The sequence below is a fragment of the Daphnia magna genome, linkage group LG5 (genome assembly GCF_020631705.1).
Source record: "Daphnia magna isolate NIES linkage group LG5, ASM2063170v1.1, whole genome shotgun sequence".
NCBI classification, from domain to species: Eukaryota; Metazoa; Arthropoda; class Branchiopoda; order Diplostraca; family Daphniidae; genus Daphnia; species Daphnia magna.
Window position 1 is genome coordinate 1,101,351 of NC_059186.1, and position 19,924 is coordinate 1,121,274.

Sequence of the window (19,924 nt, forward strand, 5' to 3'; positions counted from 1 at the left end):
AGTTACCCAAGAAGGTGCTGCACCATTAACTAAAAATAAATATTAGAAAAAGAACATAGAAATCTAAATAAAGAGGAAAGAAATTTTTTGTCCAGTTTGACCCCGTTCTCCCCTACAGTATACTGACCTTTCAGAAGATGAAGACCTCGAACAACATTTAGAGACAAATGGACCTAATCTACGTAGATCTATGAGAAGAAAGAAAAAACCTTTTTCGTCAGATTATGAATTTGATGTTGACTTGCATGACAAACCATCACTTCCTTTTGGTAAGCATTAGAGTTATCTCAATATTGTGATATTTTGTAACAGCAACCAATATTATATATCTGTGGTTTACTATTATTTTAGGAGGTATTAAACTTGCAATTGTACTTTTACTTTGTTAATCTATCTAATCTAATTGTTCTATTAATCTAGGGAATTTGCCAAGTTCTTGTTATGAAGACAAGTGTGTCTGTGTAACTGCCTTGTATTGTCTGCTGCAGCTCTCTTTATAGGCCAGCCACTCTGGCGGCCAGATCTTCAACATCTCCCCTCTGCCCATGGACAAAACACATTTGACGGACATAGGAAAGATAACGACGGGCATAGGCAAATGACGGGCATAGGGAAAATTAATGTTGATTGAAGATTGACGGGTATGCAGCAAGACAACACGAATAAATCAAAACAAAATAACGTTAGGAGTTTAAGGTTTGAGATAGGGACGGCCAGAACGAGTGAAACCACGAACAGGAGTGATAGCCACAACAGGAGTTGGCTGATTAGTTGAGCTGGCTACCGGAGGAGCTGGACCGCTCACGGTCACGGCTGGAGACTCAACGGAACGACGTGATGGCGTGGACTCCTCGGGAGCACGAGTAGACGGCAGCGCTTCCATCATTCCTCCTCGCGATGCAAAATTTGGGGTGGCCGGAACAGCTGCAACTTGTGGTGCTACACCACGCGGGCGATCGGTGATCAGCGTGTCACGGAAGTTGCTAGGCAGACGAATTCCAAACCCGGCGGTTGTGGAATTGTTAATGTTGATGTCTCGACGAGTTCGGCGAAACACCCGACCATCAGACAGGGCGACCACGTACGAGTCCGGTTCCTTGCATACTGACAGTATCGACCCTGGTAGCCACGCACCATACACCAGTGCTCGAACCCTCTGTCCCACCAACAGGGCTGATCCGCGAATGTCCGGTCGGCCACCATGATGAAATGCCGCCTTTGCCTGGCGCTTCTGAAGTTGTTCGTGGACAAGGGCTGCTGGTATAAATTGGGGAACGAGTCGATTAGGCAGAAACGGAAGAACACCGCGCAGATTCCGACCCTGGAGAAGAACTGCCGGAGACGGAAGGTCAGACGACACGGGTGTTGACCGGATAGCCGCCAACGACTCCCATAGTGACCGACCGTCACTGAACATTTTAAGAATGGTCCGCTTGACTGTTTGTATGTGGCGTTCCACCAGGCCATTTGATTGTGGATAACACGGGCTGGACGAGACGGACCGGATGTTATGAGTGACACAGTAGGCTCGGAACTCGGCACAATCAAACTGTGATCCGTTGTCTGTCATCACCTCCTCTGGATATCCGAAGTCACTGAAGATTCTTTCCATTTCTGCAATGCTGGCGGCGCAAGACAGAGAGCGAAGGGGAACAGCAGCCGGCCACTTGCTGTAGGCGTCTACAACTAAAATGTAGTTGACTCCATTGAAGAAAAATAAATCAGCTGACACTAGCTGAAAAGCATGAGTCGGCAATTTTACTGGATGCAGTGGCTGAGCTGGATTTTTATGACGGTGTTCTTGGCACGTTGAGCAGCTTGCCACCATGTTTCGTATCTGCTCGTCACATCCTGGCCAATACACAGCAGACCTGGCTCGTAAAACACATTTGACTTCCCCAAAATGTCCGTCGTGGATTCCTTTTAGTATTTCCTGCCGTAGGGACAGCGGAATTACTAGTCTCTCTCCGTTGAGTAACAGGCCGTCTACTTCAGCCAGGTTGTGTCGAACCGCCCAAAACGGCTTTGCTGCTACTGGACACTGTGTTTTGTGCTCCGGCCAACCACGAACAAGAACTTCTTTGACTAACATCAGTGTAGGGTCAGCCGCTGTTGCTGCTGCAAATTTTTCTCGAGTTGTAGAATAAGGAATGACACAATCCAGTACTGCATGCACTTGCTCTTCACAGCCTTGCGTAGTGTCGTCTTGAAAAAGACGAGGTGACGGAGCCCGGCTCAGCGTATCTGCTATAAATAAGTCTTTTCCTGGCTTGTACACAAGCTTAAAATCGAAACGCTGTAATTGGAGCCGCATTCTTTGAATCCTCGGAGAGCAGGACGCTATTGGTTTATCTAACAGACCCACTAACGGCTTGTGGTCAGTTTCAACAATCACCGACTGACCATACACGTACTGCCGAAATCTCATTAAGCCGAACTGGACAGCTAGCAGCTCTTTCTCGATTTGAAAATACCGCTTTTGAGTGATGGTGAGGGACGTGGACGAGTATGCAATCGGTTGACCGCTCTGTAGTAGCACAGCTCCAATACCGATAGGTGACGCGTCGACTGACACAACAACAGGCAGCGAGTGGTTAAACAACCGTAGAACAGGAAGCGATGAAAGAGCTATTTTTAAATCAGCTAGGGACTTCTTTTGTGGTTCTTCCCAAACCCACGCTGCATCCGCCTTTAGAAGGTCTCGTAACGGTCTGGTTAAGCCGGCCAGGTCCTTGCAAAACTTATCAAGATAAGTCACCATGCCCAACAGCCTGATGAGATCTGCCGGCCCGGAAGGATCAGGCATCTCCACAATGGCGTCTATTTTGCACGGATCTGGTTTCAGCGTTCCTTGGCCAATAATATGGCCCAGCCATGGCAACTCCTGCAGAAAGAAACGACACTTCTTTAGTTGTAGCTTTAAGTTGTGTAGGCGACAACGTACCAGAACCGCTCGTAGATTCACTTGAAGTTCTTCTTTGGTCTCCCCCGTCACCAGGAAGTCGTCAAAGTATATAAACACGCCATTCAAATCTCCAAAGAAGTCGGACATAGTTTGTAGGTAAACTTCAGGGGCCGATTTCAGCCCAAACGGCAGCCTGAGGTACCTGTAACGACCTTTTGGTGTTGCCATGGTGCAAAGATAAGACGCTTCATTAGTCAAGGGAATTTGGTAGAACCCGGAAGCAGCATCCAGGCTGCAAAAATAGCGAGCTTTACTTAGTTTGCTGAACAGCTGTTCAACAGTGGGGACCGAAAAATGCTGTCGTTGTATTGCTTTGTTAAGCTCCGATGGGTCCAAACAGATCCGGACATCTCCATCCGGTTTTCCAACCACCATCATTCTGCTTACCCATTCTGTGGGTTCTTGAACAGGCGTTATTATTCCTTCAGTTACCATTTCCTCCAGCTTCTTGTAGACTCGTTCTTCCAATTTAAACGGAAGCCGTCCTGCTGCACAGATAACTGGGTCAACTTTGTTAGCTCCTGACAATAACTTAATGTCATATTCAACAGGTAATTTACCTATGCCAGTGAAGACATCTAAGAACTCGTGCACTATAGGTGGCTGTTGTGTAGAGACCGCAGAATGCAGTGAATCAATCCGTTGAATGAGCTTGAGTTCTTCACACGTTCGTAAGCCCAAAATTGCTGGCTGGCCCGGTTCTTCGACAACAACAAAGTCGGTGACGAAAACAGTGCTTCGATGTTCTACCTTTGCCGTGTGCAGACCCAGTACTTTGAGAAATCCACCTTTTGCTCCGTAGCTGCGGACAGTCGGACCAGGGCGTAGACGTTGGCACTGTTTAGGTAGACGACTGTAGAACTCGTAGGGCAGAATGTTGCATGTCGCTCCCGAATCTAGTTTAAAGTTGACTTCCACGCCATCCAGCGACAATTTTTGATACCACTCGCTCCCTTTTACACTTGACTTGAGCATATGACTCACAAAGTAATCTTCTCCAAACAGGGAAGGATGGGATGGCGGATATGGCGGATATGGTGGATATACCATGGCTGTACCGCCTTGATCAACATTACCAACCCACTGCTGTTGTTCTTCAAGTGTGTGTACTCTGCCTGGGGGAGGTGGCTGTGAAGACGCGTTGTTCTGAGGTGCCACCTGACGTGCATTTCTGGAAGGACAACGGTTTGCGTAATGGCCCATTACACCGCAACGGAAACACTCAACGCTGTCCACACGGCATTGACCTTTTTTATGTCGCCTTCCACAATCACTGCACGAAATAAACTGACCTTCTGACGAATAATTAGCTGCTGATTGTCTTTGATTTGCTGGAACGCGTTGTTCGGATGTACCACCTGCTGATGATTGTGAACCCGGTTTTCGATCTGGTTTCCGGCCGGATTGTCGAGATTGGACAGCATGGGCAGACTCTACTGCCGGAGTGTTGATCTGTGTTTGTTGCAACTTTGCTGACTCACACGCTCGAACGATTTCACACGCTTTGACGATCAGCAAGTCTTTTTCAAAAAGCAATTTTTCACGAACCAACGGGTCAGCAATCCCCAACACAATCTGGTCACGTAATACTGAATCAGTATTAACGCCGTACCCACACGTCCTCACCAGTCCTCGTAATTCAGTTAGCCACGTGTCAAACGTTTCACTAGCAAGTTGCTGACGTCTCAAAAATTTAAATCTCTCAAACACCTCACTGCGACATGGTTCAAAATGATCTGTGAATTTGGCCAGCACAGGAGCGATTTTTCTAGAATCAGTTTCTGGTGTGAAGGCAAAGGTGTCGTAAATCTTCAGACCCTCGCTGCCAAGTAAAGTAATTAGGACACCCACCAACGTTTCTTCATCAGGTGGATTAGCAGGCGAGTTCGTTGCTACAACATACCACTTAAATTGTCGTACCCACACGCTCCACTGAGCAGCCAAGTCAGTGGTACTGAACGAAAAAGGCTCCGGTGCTTTTAATGACGACGCCATTGTCAGTCTAAGCACAAATAAAGTAACTTCACTCTCACACACCACAGGATGCAAAAGATAAAGGCAGATGAACAAGAGTTACTGTCCTGACAAAATGGAGCAACCACGCTACTCTCGGCTCACACTTTGCAGACGACGCACTTCTGACACCATGTTATGAAGACAAGTGTGTCTGTGTAACTGCCTTGTATTGTCTGCTGCAGCTCTCTTTATAGGCCAGCCACTCTGGCGGCCAGATCTTCAACAGTTCTGACGACGATCCACCAAGCGATGACGATGAAGAACATGGACAGAGTCTAACTAAATATTTAAAGAGGAATAAGAGAATGCCTTTATCAGCTGATACAAGTAGTGATGGTAGTGATTTACTGGAAATGGAAGGAATAACACCTTCACTTCCTCTTTCTGTTGGTGAGAAGAGTTATTATCACTCAAATATTTTTTTTTGTGTATTTTTCATATTATTGGTTAACTTATGGGTAATTCTATTATTTTCGTCAGGAGGATTCTATACATCCACACAAAAGGAACCAGGTGCGATACGTTTAAATTTAATCCGTTTTGAACTGAACTAAAGACAATTTTTATTCTAGGCCTGCTAAGTCCGGTTAAAGTAAATACACCTTTGCAATCAGAAGACGAGAGCAATAGTGGTACATTAAACCAATCTGCTAATGGTGAAAGCCAAAGTTATCAAGATGCTGGTCGTAATCGCCCGAAAAACAGTTATTTCAATCAAGCACCAATAGTCAACCATGTTAGTCGGTGTGTTTCTGTTGAAAAACCCAGCAGCGATGGTAGCCGTTCGCACGGACAAATTGATTCTGCTCTTCTTGGCAACCACTCATTTTGGCGGGCTCCTTTTGAACATTCTCCTGCAATTGGGAGACGTGTACGAGAAAACTCTATTCCCCTAGGTAAACCCGTTGGTAAACGGCAAAATGCAGAACCCGTTGCAAGTGGAAGTCGTTATCGAGAAGATTCTTGGGATCAAGTTCTACCTGGCTGCAGCACAAATAAACATACTCCAGCCCCTTCTGCTAACGGAAATCGTTCTCGTCCGATTCATAAAGCATCTCATGGCAGACGTTCTACTGAAAATTCAACCGATATCGAAAGGACTGCAAGTAAAGGTCATCATCATCAACCAACACCTGACGCCAATTGTAATCGACAAGCTCCGAGTAAACAACCTGCTGCTAGCGGGAATAGCCACACTCCAAAAGTTTACGTCAACACAGCCTCTCCTCGTTATCCTGGTGTTCTTGTTACTGCCAAACAACCTACTTCAAGTGTTAATTATGCCAAAGAAGTTAGAAGAAAGGAAGCTCCACCAGTCGGCGAACCTCTTCGACGTCCTTCTGTTTCACAACTTATTCCTAATGGTAATCAACGTGCTGCAGTTGATCCCGCCACTACTCCTGTACGACGTGTCTCCACAGGATTAAATAATCATCCCTCCTCTGGTGTAAACGATTGTCGCCGTGAGGTACCTGCTGACGCTGTACTGCGGGCCGTTTACCAAATGAACGAAAATGTGAACAATATTCAACGCCAAGTTTCTAAAATTGCTGGCCGGATTGATACGTATCGCCCTGAAGTAAGAGAAAATTTGGACCCTTTGAATGAGTTGCCCCTTAGCACATTAGAAGATTTAGTGGTATTCCAAAATGCACTTACTGTCGACGAAAGGAAGCGTGAATCGTTGGTAAATTGCCATAATTATCCATTTCGAAATCTACTTCCGGATTTAATTGTTTATATTCTTTAGGCTCGTTTCGTGAAAAACATTGGTGGAGCAACGGAGTCCGAGAGTGTCAAAAGAGCATGGAAAGAAGTGGTTTCCGTTAATGTTCGGGCGCTATGCAACTGGTACGGGGTGAAGAGAGGAACAATGCAAAAACATAAACTGAAAAAATCCCCAATTGTGTTAGCTGTATGGGGTAAAGTTTTAATTTCTTAATTTACTTTAATTAACTTATTTTCATCTTTGTTTTGAATGTCAGATGGGCTTCGCAGAAACACGGCTTGCTGCCACTCCACCGATTCGGCATTGCAATGTGAAACAATAAAGGCATTTTCAAGATCAGCTGAAGAAACCAGAAGAAACGCAACGCGAGCAGCCGCTCTTACTAAAAGGAAAAACGCAGAAAACATAGAAGATAACTAGTAACTTTTATTGCCCTGTGATCATAACAATTAATTGATTTATCCGTTTGATCGCTCCAATACAATTATTGGAAAAACAATGCTTCTGCTGTGTTATTACTTTTCCTTTTAATGTTAAGCTTTGCGTTTTATAAAAGAAAATTCTTCTGCGTTGGTACCAATAAATTTTATTCCGTATCTGTACCGATTAGGACAGATTTTGAATGTTATTGGTATATACTTAGCAGGACATACAGACGATATACCATATGCGACGTCCATGGGAAGGTAATTAGGAAGTTTCCAGTACATCCATTGTATGTACAAATGGGATATACTACATCCCAAAATGTACATACCATGGATATACCATAGACGTACAGTATCCTGCACAAAAATCCGAACACCGATTTAATTTTTTAAAGCCACCTATTGGCGGGGTAATGGGTTTTTTGTTTGTTTTTCTTTAAGAGGGAGGGTAGACGGGGTGATGGACACGACAGGGTAGGGTTGGGTAAGTCTAGACATTTTTTAATGCCTTAAGGTATTACGCTTTAAGGCAAATTACAGGTCGGGACATTTTTGCAACCCCCAGGGTGGTGTGTTTTTTAAAACGACAGTTGGAAATTAAGGGCTTGGGCATGGTAATGTTGCTTACCGAAACAATTAAGCTTATGTTCCAGCTGCCTGTAAATGTTTATGTCGCTGTCAATGGCGTAGGTGTAGCGTTTCTGAATGTGGTGCTGAAGATCGGTGTTCGATTCCAGATGAGGTGATGAGTTAATGTTGTTAAGTTACGAGAAATTCTCGTTCACATATAAAATAAATTTTCATCGAGCAATATATGCTTTTTTTGTTTATTAAATAATTTTAAAAATAATAATCTCCTTCGTTCTAGAGAAATTAATATTCCCAGCAAATTCGAATAAAGAATATTATAATGATACCATATATTTTGCAAATCCTTGTTAGGATTCGAACACTGATCTACGGCGTCGCAATCAGAGGCTCTACACATATGCCATCGGTATCGAAATAATTGTGCACAGGCAGCTTTATAATTTATTTGGGTAAGGAGTATTACACAGCCTAAGTCTAACATTTCCAACTGTCGTTTAAAAAAAACACACCACCCTGGGGGTTGCAAAAATGTCCCGACCTGTTACTTGCCTTAAAGCGTAATACCTTAAGGCATAAAAAAAATGTCTAGACTTACCCAACCCTGCCCTATGTGTCCATCACCCCGTCTACCCTCCCTCTTAAAGAAAAACAAACAAAAAACCCTTTACCCCGCCAATAGGTGGCTTTAAAAAATTAAATCGGTGTTCGGATTTTTGTGCAGGATACTGTACATGTTCTAGTAAGGGGTGGATTTTTTTTTAAAGAAAAGAATTTATGCGGTGATTGAGACTTCATTTTACCGGCCATCCACTGTTGATGCCTGTAGGATAGAGTCCATGGTATATTTATCCAATTTTCTATGGCCCTTTGTAGTGACTTGAAGTATGCATGTTTCCCCTCGTAGCGCATACACCACACGGCCACTAAAGGCCCAATTTCTTTAATGTAACGGGGATAATGCACTAAGTGGTGCATTTTCGGAATAAATTGCCTATAGGGCCAGCATTCTTTAAATGCAGATAAGTATTCCCCAACTAACAATTCTAAATCAAGTACTTCACATTGTGAAATTTCTTTCTTAAACAGTAATCGGCAAATTTGAAGTAACAATACAAAACAATTTAAAAACGAATCTTCTTTTGGAATTTTCGATCCCAATCATCATGAGAAAACTTACTGATAAAAGCCATTTCTGACTTGCAGAACCACGAATGGTTTCCTTTTTTAAATGAGCCATTCTTATTTCCGATGGCTTACAACCTCCGAATGTCCGTAATCAAAATTGGAAATAATATGATTAAGCTGTTTCAATGTGAAATATTTCAGATCTATACAATGAAAAATTAACTTACTCAAAGTAAGTGGCAGGACGGCGGACGCCTTCCAAAATGTCATGCATGATATCAGGAACAAGCCCACCAATAACATGAAAATACATAAGGGAACTTAGAATTGAAATTTGGTTAATTCCATATAACCTTGAATAATGATCGCGCAGCTCTTCATTTACCAATCCAGCACATTGTTCATCATGGTCAGTTTCTGACCTTGAAAGAAACTCACGATCAAAAAATTTAGTTTGAAATTCTTCAGGAGTGCCTATAGACAACTTCTACATTTCTTAAGCCCCTTAGAGAACCCAGCTTTAAACCCCCCACTTGATGGTTTGCTAAATTATCTGCAATTACTGCAGTTAAAGTACCGTAAAAAATTTCAAAGCGGCCATTAATACAAAATAAATGCCCAGACTCTAGCTTTCTTATTTCTTCTACAATTGGCTTTAAAAAGGTATTAATATCGTAATATGCAATTTGAGAATGATAAAAAATTGCAAGCAAATTAATTGATTCAGTGGTACTTGAGATTGATGTTACCTAATGAAAAATAAACAAATACGACCTTGTGGGTGTAGCTGCCAATGGGGTTACACAATTCCACTTTATCAATGTAGAGGGGTATCTTTAATGCGTTGGGGTGTCTTTTAAATAGTTGGCTCTCCTTAAATTTTGTTCCATCACTGTACGATGTCAACAAACCTTTGAATGAACAAAGAATGAACTGCCATGAATATTTTCCAATACAACATAACATTTCCAACACAGCTTACTTACCTTTTTTTATATTTGGAGGAGTGTTTATCACATCATAGATTTCTTTTATGTTCAGAAGTTGTTCTATTTGGTCGATTAGTGGAACAACAACATATTTCTCCGTAAAAAATTTCTGATCTTCCATCACTTTTAAAGAAAAATGACCATTAAAAATAGTAGACTAGCCAGCACCGTGGTTTTTTAAAAAATTACGAATTTGTGGCATTGATAACCCCTTTCTTCTGATTTCAGAAGCGGTTTCATATTCCACGTTTAACAAATCCATAATTGCAAAATTCAGACTTTCGGGGACTAGGACTTCCAATACAAAATTTCGGATTTGCGGCTTCCCATCTCCCACGATAAGGTCTAACCTCTTTTCGATGAATTCTGCAACATTGACATAGTGTTCCCGACTATGTGGCGAATTGTGCAACACTCCCAGGATAGATTCACATCTATTGCGTGCTTTGTATGCTCTAATTGTTATCACTTCGGCTCCCAAATTTTCTAAATACAACAAACACCGCCAAGATTTCACATGCTTTAACAATAAATTAATAACCATTTCCAACTGTTGTAGATCTATTTCTTCATCTTCATATTCCGCGAAAGCTGCATCAATCTGCTTTTGTTTTTCTTCGAGTAACTCCTCAAGGTGCTGTGACACAGTCTGGAAATTTAGATATTGTTCTTACAGGTAAGAACAAATCGTCATTCACAGCATTTTTTGGCACTTCTACATCGCAACTCGGTAAAACAGTCTTCAGATCTTTAGGTTCTTCTATTATGTCAATTTCAATTACTTCTGATGATGGAGGAAACATACTTTCGAGATCTTTCCCTGAGACAATTGTTCCACCAACTTCTTTCACATATTCAAGAAGTTCTTCTTGCGACGAAAAGTTTTTTTCAGTGTAGGGGAGACTGGAGTAAGCCGGGACGGTTTTCGTTTTCCCCCTATATCTCCCAAACTAATCATTAAATTAATTTATTATTTTGTTTTTATGTATTCCATACGGTAATGTATCCCCCATATTTTTTATATAATTTAATAATAAACCATTTTCCCATATAAGACCTTTAAAGTTTTCTTAGATTTGTGGGAGGAGCCTATTTTGAGGGGTAAGTGAGGACACTAGTGTAAGTTATTAATATTTTAACTTACTTTTTCATTGTCGTTTCTAGTAAAGTTTATTTCAGTAGCACAAAAAATTGGGGAACAACTCTTTAGGAACTGAATTGTGAAAAGTGACTCTCGCTATTTTCTATAGAACAAAAGTTTTTATACGGGGTTCGTGAAGGTCGAACTACAAGAAAATTTAGTTGAAACGTTTGAAGGGTAAATCAGTCTATAAGACGTCTAAGGAAGAAATTACATAGAAAAAGAGGGCGTATAAAAAATTAATGTTACGTAAGAATAAAGGGTAGGGAAAATGAAAATGATAAAGAATAATTTGTTTTGGTACTTTACACTAGGGTGGGTGGTGAGGGACGTCCTCCGTTTTCGCCTTAAAATTCATGAAAAAAATTTGTAAAAATTGAAATAGCGTCCCACTGCATAGACTCTATAAGTTAATAAATGTTTCAATTTGATTATTGTGTTAATAAAAAAATTTTCTTATATGATAAAACACCCTTATTACAAGATAGGTGGGGGTTGGGCTTATTGTAATCGATTAATATGCTGAATAATCGATTGCTTGTGATCATTGTAAGGAACAGTAATGGCGTCATGAGCTCGGTAATGATTGATGGGCTTGAAGGCCAAACCCGCCCACTAATGTCCCATTTTAGTGAAAAACAGCTGTCCCGATTTCCCGATAAAGACTATTTTTTTAAAACGTTAATATTATCTACAGTAATTGATCGAAAATTATAATTTTTGTTTTTAACAATAAAGAAATTATTAAGCTTCATTTCCATATTAAATTTACATGCCATTCGCGATTATTTTTTCTAGAAACATTAAATGGCGGAGACAAAATTAACTAAAAAAACGGTTTTTTTAGTTTTGTTAATAACTGATACAGTTATTGACAAAATTCAACCAAATTTCATGCCAAAGTAGATTGTATGTATCTAAATAACATACTAAAAAAAAATTTAATTTTATTAAAATATCATATTTTTCCCCCTACTGTCCCTCTTGACCCGGTGTCCCGGCATACTCCAGTCTCCCCTAATTGGGTGGCATCGAGGTAATTTCAAACTTTTTTTCTTGAGGACTTCTTGAGGATTTAGATGGTGTTGCAGAACACGACAAATTAGAATATGCCCTTGACATCGATCTACCTCTAGATCTTGGTCTCCAGTAACTTTGATTTGTTGTAACAGATAAATCAGAACTTGATCTTGACGTTGATCTACTCCATGACTTTTTCCTCTTATATTCTCTCGGCAAGCCGTTTCTATCACATTTTATTGAAGTTAATGGACTACTTCTGTAGCGTTTTCGCAACTTGCTTCGTGATCTTTCTCTATAGTACAGTATCCTGCACAAAAATCCGAACACCGATTTAATTTTTTAAAGCCACCTATTCGCGGGGTAGTGGGTTTTTTGTTTGTTTTTCTTTAAGGGGGAGGGTAGACGGGGTGATGGACACGACAGGGTAGGGTTGGGTAAGTTTAGACATTTTAAAAAGGTGCCTTAAGGTATTACGCTTTAAGGCAAGTTACAGGTCAGGACATTTTTGCAACCCCCAGGGTGGTGTGTTTTTTAAAACGACAGTTGGAAATTTAGGGCTTGGGCTTGGTAATGTTGCTTACCGAAACAATTTAGATTATGTTCCAGTTGCCTGTAAATGTTTACGTCGATGTCAATGGCGTAGGTGTAGCGTTCCTGAAAGTGATGCTAGAGATCAGTGTTCGGTTCCAGATGAGGTGATGAGTGAATATGATTATTTTACGAGAAATTCTCGTTTATATATAAAACAAATTTTCATCGAGCAATATGTGCTTTTTTTGTTTATTAAATAATTTTAAAAATAATAATCTGCTTTGTTCTAGAGAAATTAATATTCGCAGCAAATTCGAATGAAGAATATTATAACAATACCAAATATTTTGCAATTCCTTATTGGGAATCGAACACTGATCTACGTCGTCGCAATCAGAGGCTCTACACATATGCCATCGGTATCGACATAATTGTGCACAGGCAGCTATCTAATTTATTTGGGTAAGGAGTATTACACAGCCTGAGTCCAACATTTCCAACTGTCGTTTAAAAAAAACACACCACCCTGGGGGTTGCAAAAATGTCCCGACCTGTTACTTGCCTTAAAGCGTAATACCTTAAGGCATAAAAAAAATGTCTAGACTTACTCAACCCTGCCCTATGTGTCCATCACCCCGTCTACCCTCCCTCTTAAAGAAAAACAAACAAAAAACCCTTTACCCCACCAATAGGTGGCTTTAAAAAATTAAATCGGTGTTCGGATTTTTGTGCAGGATACTGTACCTTTGTCTTGTGGGACTAGACATGTCAGAACTTGACCTTCTTCTCGCTCTTCTTCGCATCCTTTTTTTTGCCAAGATGTGGTTGTTAAACGAGACCTATCAGAACTTGTCGATCTCCGTCCTGATGTGTTTCTGGAGTTGCTCGCTGAGGTATCTTTACAAGAATGAGTACTAGGGTGGCTGTTTCTCGATCTAGATGTTGTTTCAGAACCATTTATGTGAAAACTTCTTAAAGTTTCTCTGCTTCGGGATCTTTTTCTTGAGTTCGGACGCCTTGTAGAGCGATCGACATGAAAAATTGACCTTGATGTTGATCAATTGCTTTTAGGGCGATATCTTGACTTAGACGTGGTTGGTGAACCCCTTGTTTCGTAACTTCTCATAGAGGAAGTGAGCTTCTTGATCGATAACTATGCACATGACGTCCGTAAGGCAAATGACTGAATGCATCAATAATGTTATTCACAGCGGCAGGTACATGTTGTTTTGCTGATGGTGCTGATTTATCACCAGTGATGTTTACATTGCTTTGTGGTGACATTTCAACAGCGTTTGAGTCGACAAATGCCTCAATTTCCATTGAATTTTCTTGTGAAACAAATTTTTTATGACTTTCTTGCGAGGTCATGGAAACTTTAGGTCGCAGAATAGTCTTTACGCCATCAAATGTTGGTCGCGTTTCATCAAAACTACAAAAAACAGTGTAATTACCTATCATTTAAAAAATAAACCATTAGAATCGTATTTACCAATTGTTTGCTTTATGAGATAAAAGCTTAACTCTTGCAATGTTTCTGCCACAATCATTACAAGGAATCATTTCAGTATTGTAATTGGTATCAACCATTCCTTTTATATCCGTTTTCATAGGAACAATGTATACCATTTTGGGGAAGAGACCCTATGTATAATGAAAAAAAATTTTACATTTGTAACAGTCACTTTTGCAATTGTTTCACAATTCAATATAACTTAATTACCTTCAGAGATTTTCCATCAGGAACGGTACTTTGAACATGTTTTAGGAATTTACCACTCTTCATGCATAAACAATACCCTCCACAGGCATCCAGTCCTCTAAAAACCCTTAAAAAAGGAATTTAAATTAGCTAATGTATCCTATACACAATTTTTTTCTAAACTGATTACTTTTCTAATTCAGCTGCCATTTCTTGACTGGTCCAGCTTCGGTAATAGCTTATGGACCGAACTCCTAGCGAAACTTTGGATAATTCTTCTAGATCTTCCTCAACAGGGCAGATGTAATGACGATGCCATTTTCCCACCATACAACAAAACAGCTGCTCGCATGGCTTACTTAAATTCCCTTTTTCTTTCAATTTCCGCTGAAGAATTGTTTTCCCTGGGAGAGAAAATGTTTTTCTTAACGAATCATTATAGAGCAATTATTGTTGATATGATATAGAACTTTTTGGTACTTTTTGAATCCATCAGCCAATTCATCTTCCCTTTCCGTCAATGAAGAGTTTCTAACAACATCTTTAACTGTCTGAAAAAAATTTCCCTTTGATTATCGATTCTGATCTAGTAACTGAGCTTGAAGGCTACGTAATAATAAAAATGTTACGATGAATTATAAAGACATTGTAATATTATAAAATTGTTACCTGAATCAATATTTATTTCATCGACAGATGAACTTTTTTGTTTGAATAAATCAGGGTGGTATCTATAGAGGTGTGTGTTTAAACTTTCAGCTGTTTTGAATAGTTCAACATGAAAACATTTCTTAGAATATATACACGAACTTCTAAAATTTGGATCGGAAGTGTGAATAGTCCTACAATGCGATAGTAGTTTTTTAACTGAAGATCCCTTAAAGCAGCAATTTACCACTTGGCAATGGTCATTTTGTTATGGGCAAAATGGTATTTGAAATTTGGAAATGGTATCCATGTTATGTGACACTGACACTGATATGGCGTTTCAAATAATTAACGTTCAAAATGGTCTCGAATAGATCTCTCAACGTCTCAATCGATCTTTGAAAAAAAACTTTGAATATTTTTATAACGTTATGAAAAAGGAGATGTGGCAACTTGGAATTTTTTTCAACCGTCGAAGCTCATTCCCATTCACTCACATGCGCCATTTTATACAAACCGTTTACCCAATAGGTGAAAGTTGAAAGGTAATAAATTTTTTACAATCCTTTCAAAAATGTCTACGTTAACGTTTTTAAATTTCCATGATAGCATGTCTGATTTTAAATCAGTTTTGGTACAAGTTGTGTATTTTGGCGATCGTACATGTGACTATGAGGTTACATTTCAGTCTTCTTTACGAGGGGAACCTGACCTTATGATGTAAGAGCAAAAGTTGTGCTCTAAATCCAAAGAAATAAAAGATTTCGTTGGCAAAGGAGGAGCATGTGAATTTTTCAAAGAAAGTGAAATTTTGCCTGGTCGTTGGACCCAATTTGGTGATTACTCACCAGTGAAGCACAAAGTAACGATAAGGTGTACCCTGGGGAATAAAAGAAAACTAAGTTTTTCTGAGTTACTACAACAGCAAGAGAAATACCAAAGGAAATTAAGGGAATCTGAAATGCAACTGCAACAGAATGGTATTTTTTATGGCATTCGGTTTCGCCACGGAAAAAAAAAAATATTTTTTTTTTCACCCTTACTTTTTCTTTTTTTTTTACCGCTAGCCATCTAGCGCTCGATTTCTAATTCGGTTCCACTTACGTCTTCCTCAATGTAACGTAGCGAAGGATGGTAGTGTGTCCATCTCCATTGCCGTTCAAATGTGCACATCGCGAATTGCAAATCCTGCTAATTGCCTTTATTTCAGGTAAGTTATCGATTATGTCTGTAAAGGCAACGATTGATAATTATTAGCCATTTAAAAGACTGACCCATTCTCGAAGTAAGAAAATTCGTTCTTCTTAACTGGTTTACGAAGCATTAACTCATCAGAAACATCGGTGAAATTGAGAATCTTTTCAAGTTGCGTCAATAGAGGTACGTAGAAATAGTCTTTTACTTTAAATGATTGATCTCTTCCTGTCCTGTGACGTCCAAAGTCTTCTGCACCAAGTGGAAGAGCAATTCTAACAGGTTCAATCATACCTATGATAATGTATACATAACAATGTATAAGAATAAAAGAAATAAATAAAAAAGAGCTAATACCAAAATGTGTTGCAAAGTAATTGTTATGTCCATACTGATTGCGAAGTGAAACAAAGGGATCTTCCTTGTAATTCAACAATGGGATCAGAGCATCACGATCATGATTATCAGTCTCCATTGAGACATTGCTTTGTTGCAAAAAAGAAATGGCTTGTTGCACTTTCTGTTTTACAGCTTCATTGATCAAAGTCGTTGCTGCTTCCATGACATACTGGACATTAACTTGGGTTAACTTTTGTTCCGTCAACATGTTTAGGACAAAATCTGTACCAAGGTGTTGTAAATCAACATCTCTAGGTTTTACTAATTCAACTAGTGGTGGCGGTGGTACCGAACTTTCTACTCGATACTCGTGTGGTATCCCTTACTAATCGATAATCGAGTTTTCTACTCGTGTACCCGGTTACAGTCAGCCGTAAATATTTCGAATTCAAATATACCTTTATCGGTTTTGTTCGTATAATTAAAATTTTTTTGTAACTTTCGCTGTAAAAAACATTAAGTTAGCTTGTGGTACCCAAAACTATAAAAACAAATTTGGCATCAAATCTGCTTTGTTTTTGTTTACAAGTTGCTCGTTTCATTTCAATTTCGTGTCTGCTTTACAAATCGTTGGTTTTTGTTTAAAAATTTCACGTAGTCTTTTTCAGATTACAAAGATTTTAAAGGTAAACATTTCATATTTTTTTCTCATTTCCTTAAATGACGTAAGACTAGTGCAATTTGTGCGTAGCTTAATAGTATTCCGTTTTTTCATAAGAAATGGCTGCAATATCAGCATTGACACCTGAAACAAGTAATGCTTCTTTCGACTCTAATAATACAGATGACGTATATTCATTAATGAACGAAGCAGGCATTCAAGTACGTATAGATTATTTTTTTATGAGCATGCTCTGATTTCTTTAAGCAGTAATGCCTTATTCTGTTGATATATAGCTGTGTGACGAAAATCAAGATGATGATGATGAAATAATTGCCCAGCCGGCAAAAAGCAATAAAAGTGTTATTTGGGATCATTTTACGCAATGCCCAGACTTCCAATACAAAGCCATTTGCAACTATTGTAAAAAGCCTCAAGACCGATCAGGTGGCTCAACATCGAATATGATTAAGCAATTGGAAAATATTCACAAAATTGCTTCAGGCTGCCGAAAACGACCTCATCCACCGTCACAGAAAGCTAAAGAGCTTCGCCCAACGACTGAGGTTTCGCAGAAAATCGATCGATTATTAACTGAATGGATTTGTGCTGATTTTCAAGCTTTTGAAGTTGTTGAAAAGGAATTTTTCAAGAGATTTGTCAGTGTTCTAAACGACAAATATAAGTTGCCGTCAAGAAAAACACTAGTGCGACTAGTGCCACTAGTGCGACTAGTGCCAGAACTAGAAGCAACAATTGGAGTTGAAGCAAAAGAAGTTCTCAGTAAGGCAACTGATGTTGTTATTTCCAGTGATGGCTGGTCTTCAAAAGGAACTGAAAATTTTTTAGATCTTACTGGGCACTTCATTTTGCAAGATAAATTTAAATCAATCTCGCTTGGTGTTGCCAAGCTAGTTGATCAAACGGCTGTCGGACATGCAAATTCGATAACGAAGTTGTTATCTAAACACCAAGGTTTATCAAGAAAAGTGCACACGATGGTATCCGATAATGCTGAGGTAATGAAATGCACAGCTCGAATTTTGAAGCTATTCTGGTTTGGTTGCTATCCACACACGCTTAATTTGGTCGTGAAAGATGCACTTAAATTGCCATAGTGTTCCGCTTTGTTGACTGATGTCCGCAACATATCGTCCCACTTTAAAAGGAGCTGTAAAGCTTCTGATCGGTTGCGAGACATACAAAAAAACATGAAAATGCCCCAACATCGAATGAAGCGGGACTGTGAAACACGTTGGTCGTCCACTTATGATATGCTTGAACGGTTTATGGAACAATTTACAGCGGTTCAAATGGTGTGTAGTGAAGATGACGAGTTCTGTTGCCCTACTCGAAGTGAATTACAAGATTTACGTAAGCTAAGGGACATTGTGAAACCATTTAAAGAGGTCACAACTATAATGTCATCAGAGAAAAACGTCACTGCTTCGTCGGTAACATTATTAACACAAATTTTTCTTTACTGCTTGAACTTTTAGTTTTCTCCACGATTTTAGATCATCTACCTGTCCGTTCAGCTTCTAAAGGTGGCAAATGAAAGCGAGATAGCTGAATCACACCCCGAGGCATTTGCCTTTGCTGAAACATTGAAGAGATCGATGATTCATCGTGGTTTTGCGTCTCGTGCAACGAACCCAACGTTGCGAATGTGCACTATTTTAGATCCTAGGTATAAAACACATACCTTTCCGAATGCTGAAACTGTGGAAGATGCAAGAAGAGCGCTCTATGACGTAGCAGCAGCAGTAGGCCAAGAACAAGAAACTGAAGTGTCATATGACATAAAAGGCTCGATATTCGATGATCTGGATCGATCAATTGCTGTAAAGCAAGCGGCAACAAATAGTACCGTCGGCTCTAGAATGGAAGTTGATGGATATCTTGCTGAACTGCCGATAGGGCGGTTGGAGGACCCTCTTAAATGGTGGTATCAGCATGAAGAGAAATACCCAAGGCTTTATAAATTAGTTCCTAGATATTTGGGCATTATTATGAATTCCGTGTCTTGTGAAAGAATTTGTTCGAAGATGGGACTTATAGTTAATGATCGTCGAACTTCCTTAAGCGCCCAAAAAGCTGGCATGGTGTGTGGTATCGCGCAAAATCTGTCTTTATTTCCTCAAAATACTACTGTGAAATTCTAAAAAGTTTTTGTTACATTGTGAATGCCAATCACTAAATTGTTAAACTATTTCAATTTCGTGGTTTTGAGAAGTTGTTATTTACTGACTATAACTTCAGAGACTTAATGTATTAATGAGCTATTATTATTTAATTAAAGAAAAACGTATTTTGAGTTTACATAAACGCCACTGTTCTTTTGGTTTGTCCCAAACAACAAACAATTTTCGTTGCGGAATATTTAACGTGTCTGTACTCTATAACGTGGCAATGATGTGCAGTACTCGAGTACGGTACCCCTCACCCGTTGGAGTACCCGAGTAGTAGCACCGGCGGGTACCACCGCCAGCACTAAATTCAACATGCGAGGAATGCAGCTCACAGTCTAAAAATTTAAAAAGTTTCTTAATAAAAGGTTACGGACAGCTTTTAGTAACCTACAATCACTTACCAATTTCAATTCCTGAGTTATTGTTCACAACTTCTGTTTCGGTACACGCTTCAATAACTTGCGATTGTTCAATCGCAGGACTATAAAAAAAACTCGGGTGGAATGTTTTTAAATGGCGATATAATCCATCAAAAGATTTGAAGTTTGACAAGTGAAAACACTCAGTGCTGAATAAACAAGGACTTGTAAAGTTTCCATCTTTTTTATGATACACTCTTAGATGACTCAACATTTTTTGACTTGAATTTG

At 39.6% G+C, this 19,924-nt stretch overlaps 3 protein-coding genes and 1 long non-coding RNA gene across 4 annotated transcripts; 3 read left to right on the forward strand and 1 right to left on the reverse strand.

The window, feature by feature from the left end:
- Nucleotides 1-691: 691 nt before the first annotated feature.
- On the reverse strand, nt 692-4,960 carry LOC116936658 (transposon Tf2-1 polyprotein). Its single transcript, XM_045173793.1, has one exon. The coding sequence runs from the start codon at nt 4,958-4,960 to the stop codon at nt 692-694; it is 4,269 nt and encodes a 1,422-aa protein (XP_045029728.1).
- Nucleotides 4,961-15,394: 10,434 nt separating this feature from the next.
- LOC123472563 lies at nt 15,395-15,781 on the forward strand. Its single transcript, XR_006647044.1, has 2 exons — nt 15,395-15,433; nt 15,498-15,781. It is a non-coding gene; the product is annotated as an uncharacterized LOC123472563 (long non-coding RNA).
- A 1,028-nt stretch (nt 15,782-16,809) lies between these two features.
- On the forward strand, nt 16,810-18,200 carry LOC123472382. The gene is made up of 2 exons (XM_045173794.1): nt 16,810-17,303; nt 17,379-18,200. Exons 1-2 carry the CDS (start codon nt 17,202-17,204, stop codon nt 18,198-18,200), a joined length of 924 nt encoding a protein of 307 aa, XP_045029729.1. The 5' UTR covers nt 16,810-17,201.
- LOC116918516 (zinc finger BED domain-containing protein 4) lies at nt 18,201-19,590 on the forward strand. The gene is made up of 2 exons (XM_045174320.1): nt 18,201-18,536; nt 18,600-19,590. The coding sequence occupies exons 1-2, from the start codon at nt 18,294-18,296 to the stop codon at nt 19,245-19,247; spliced, it is 891 nt and encodes a 296-aa protein (XP_045030255.1). The 5' UTR covers nt 18,201-18,293; the 3' UTR covers nt 19,248-19,590.
- The last annotated feature ends 334 nt before the right edge of the window (nt 19,591-19,924 follow it).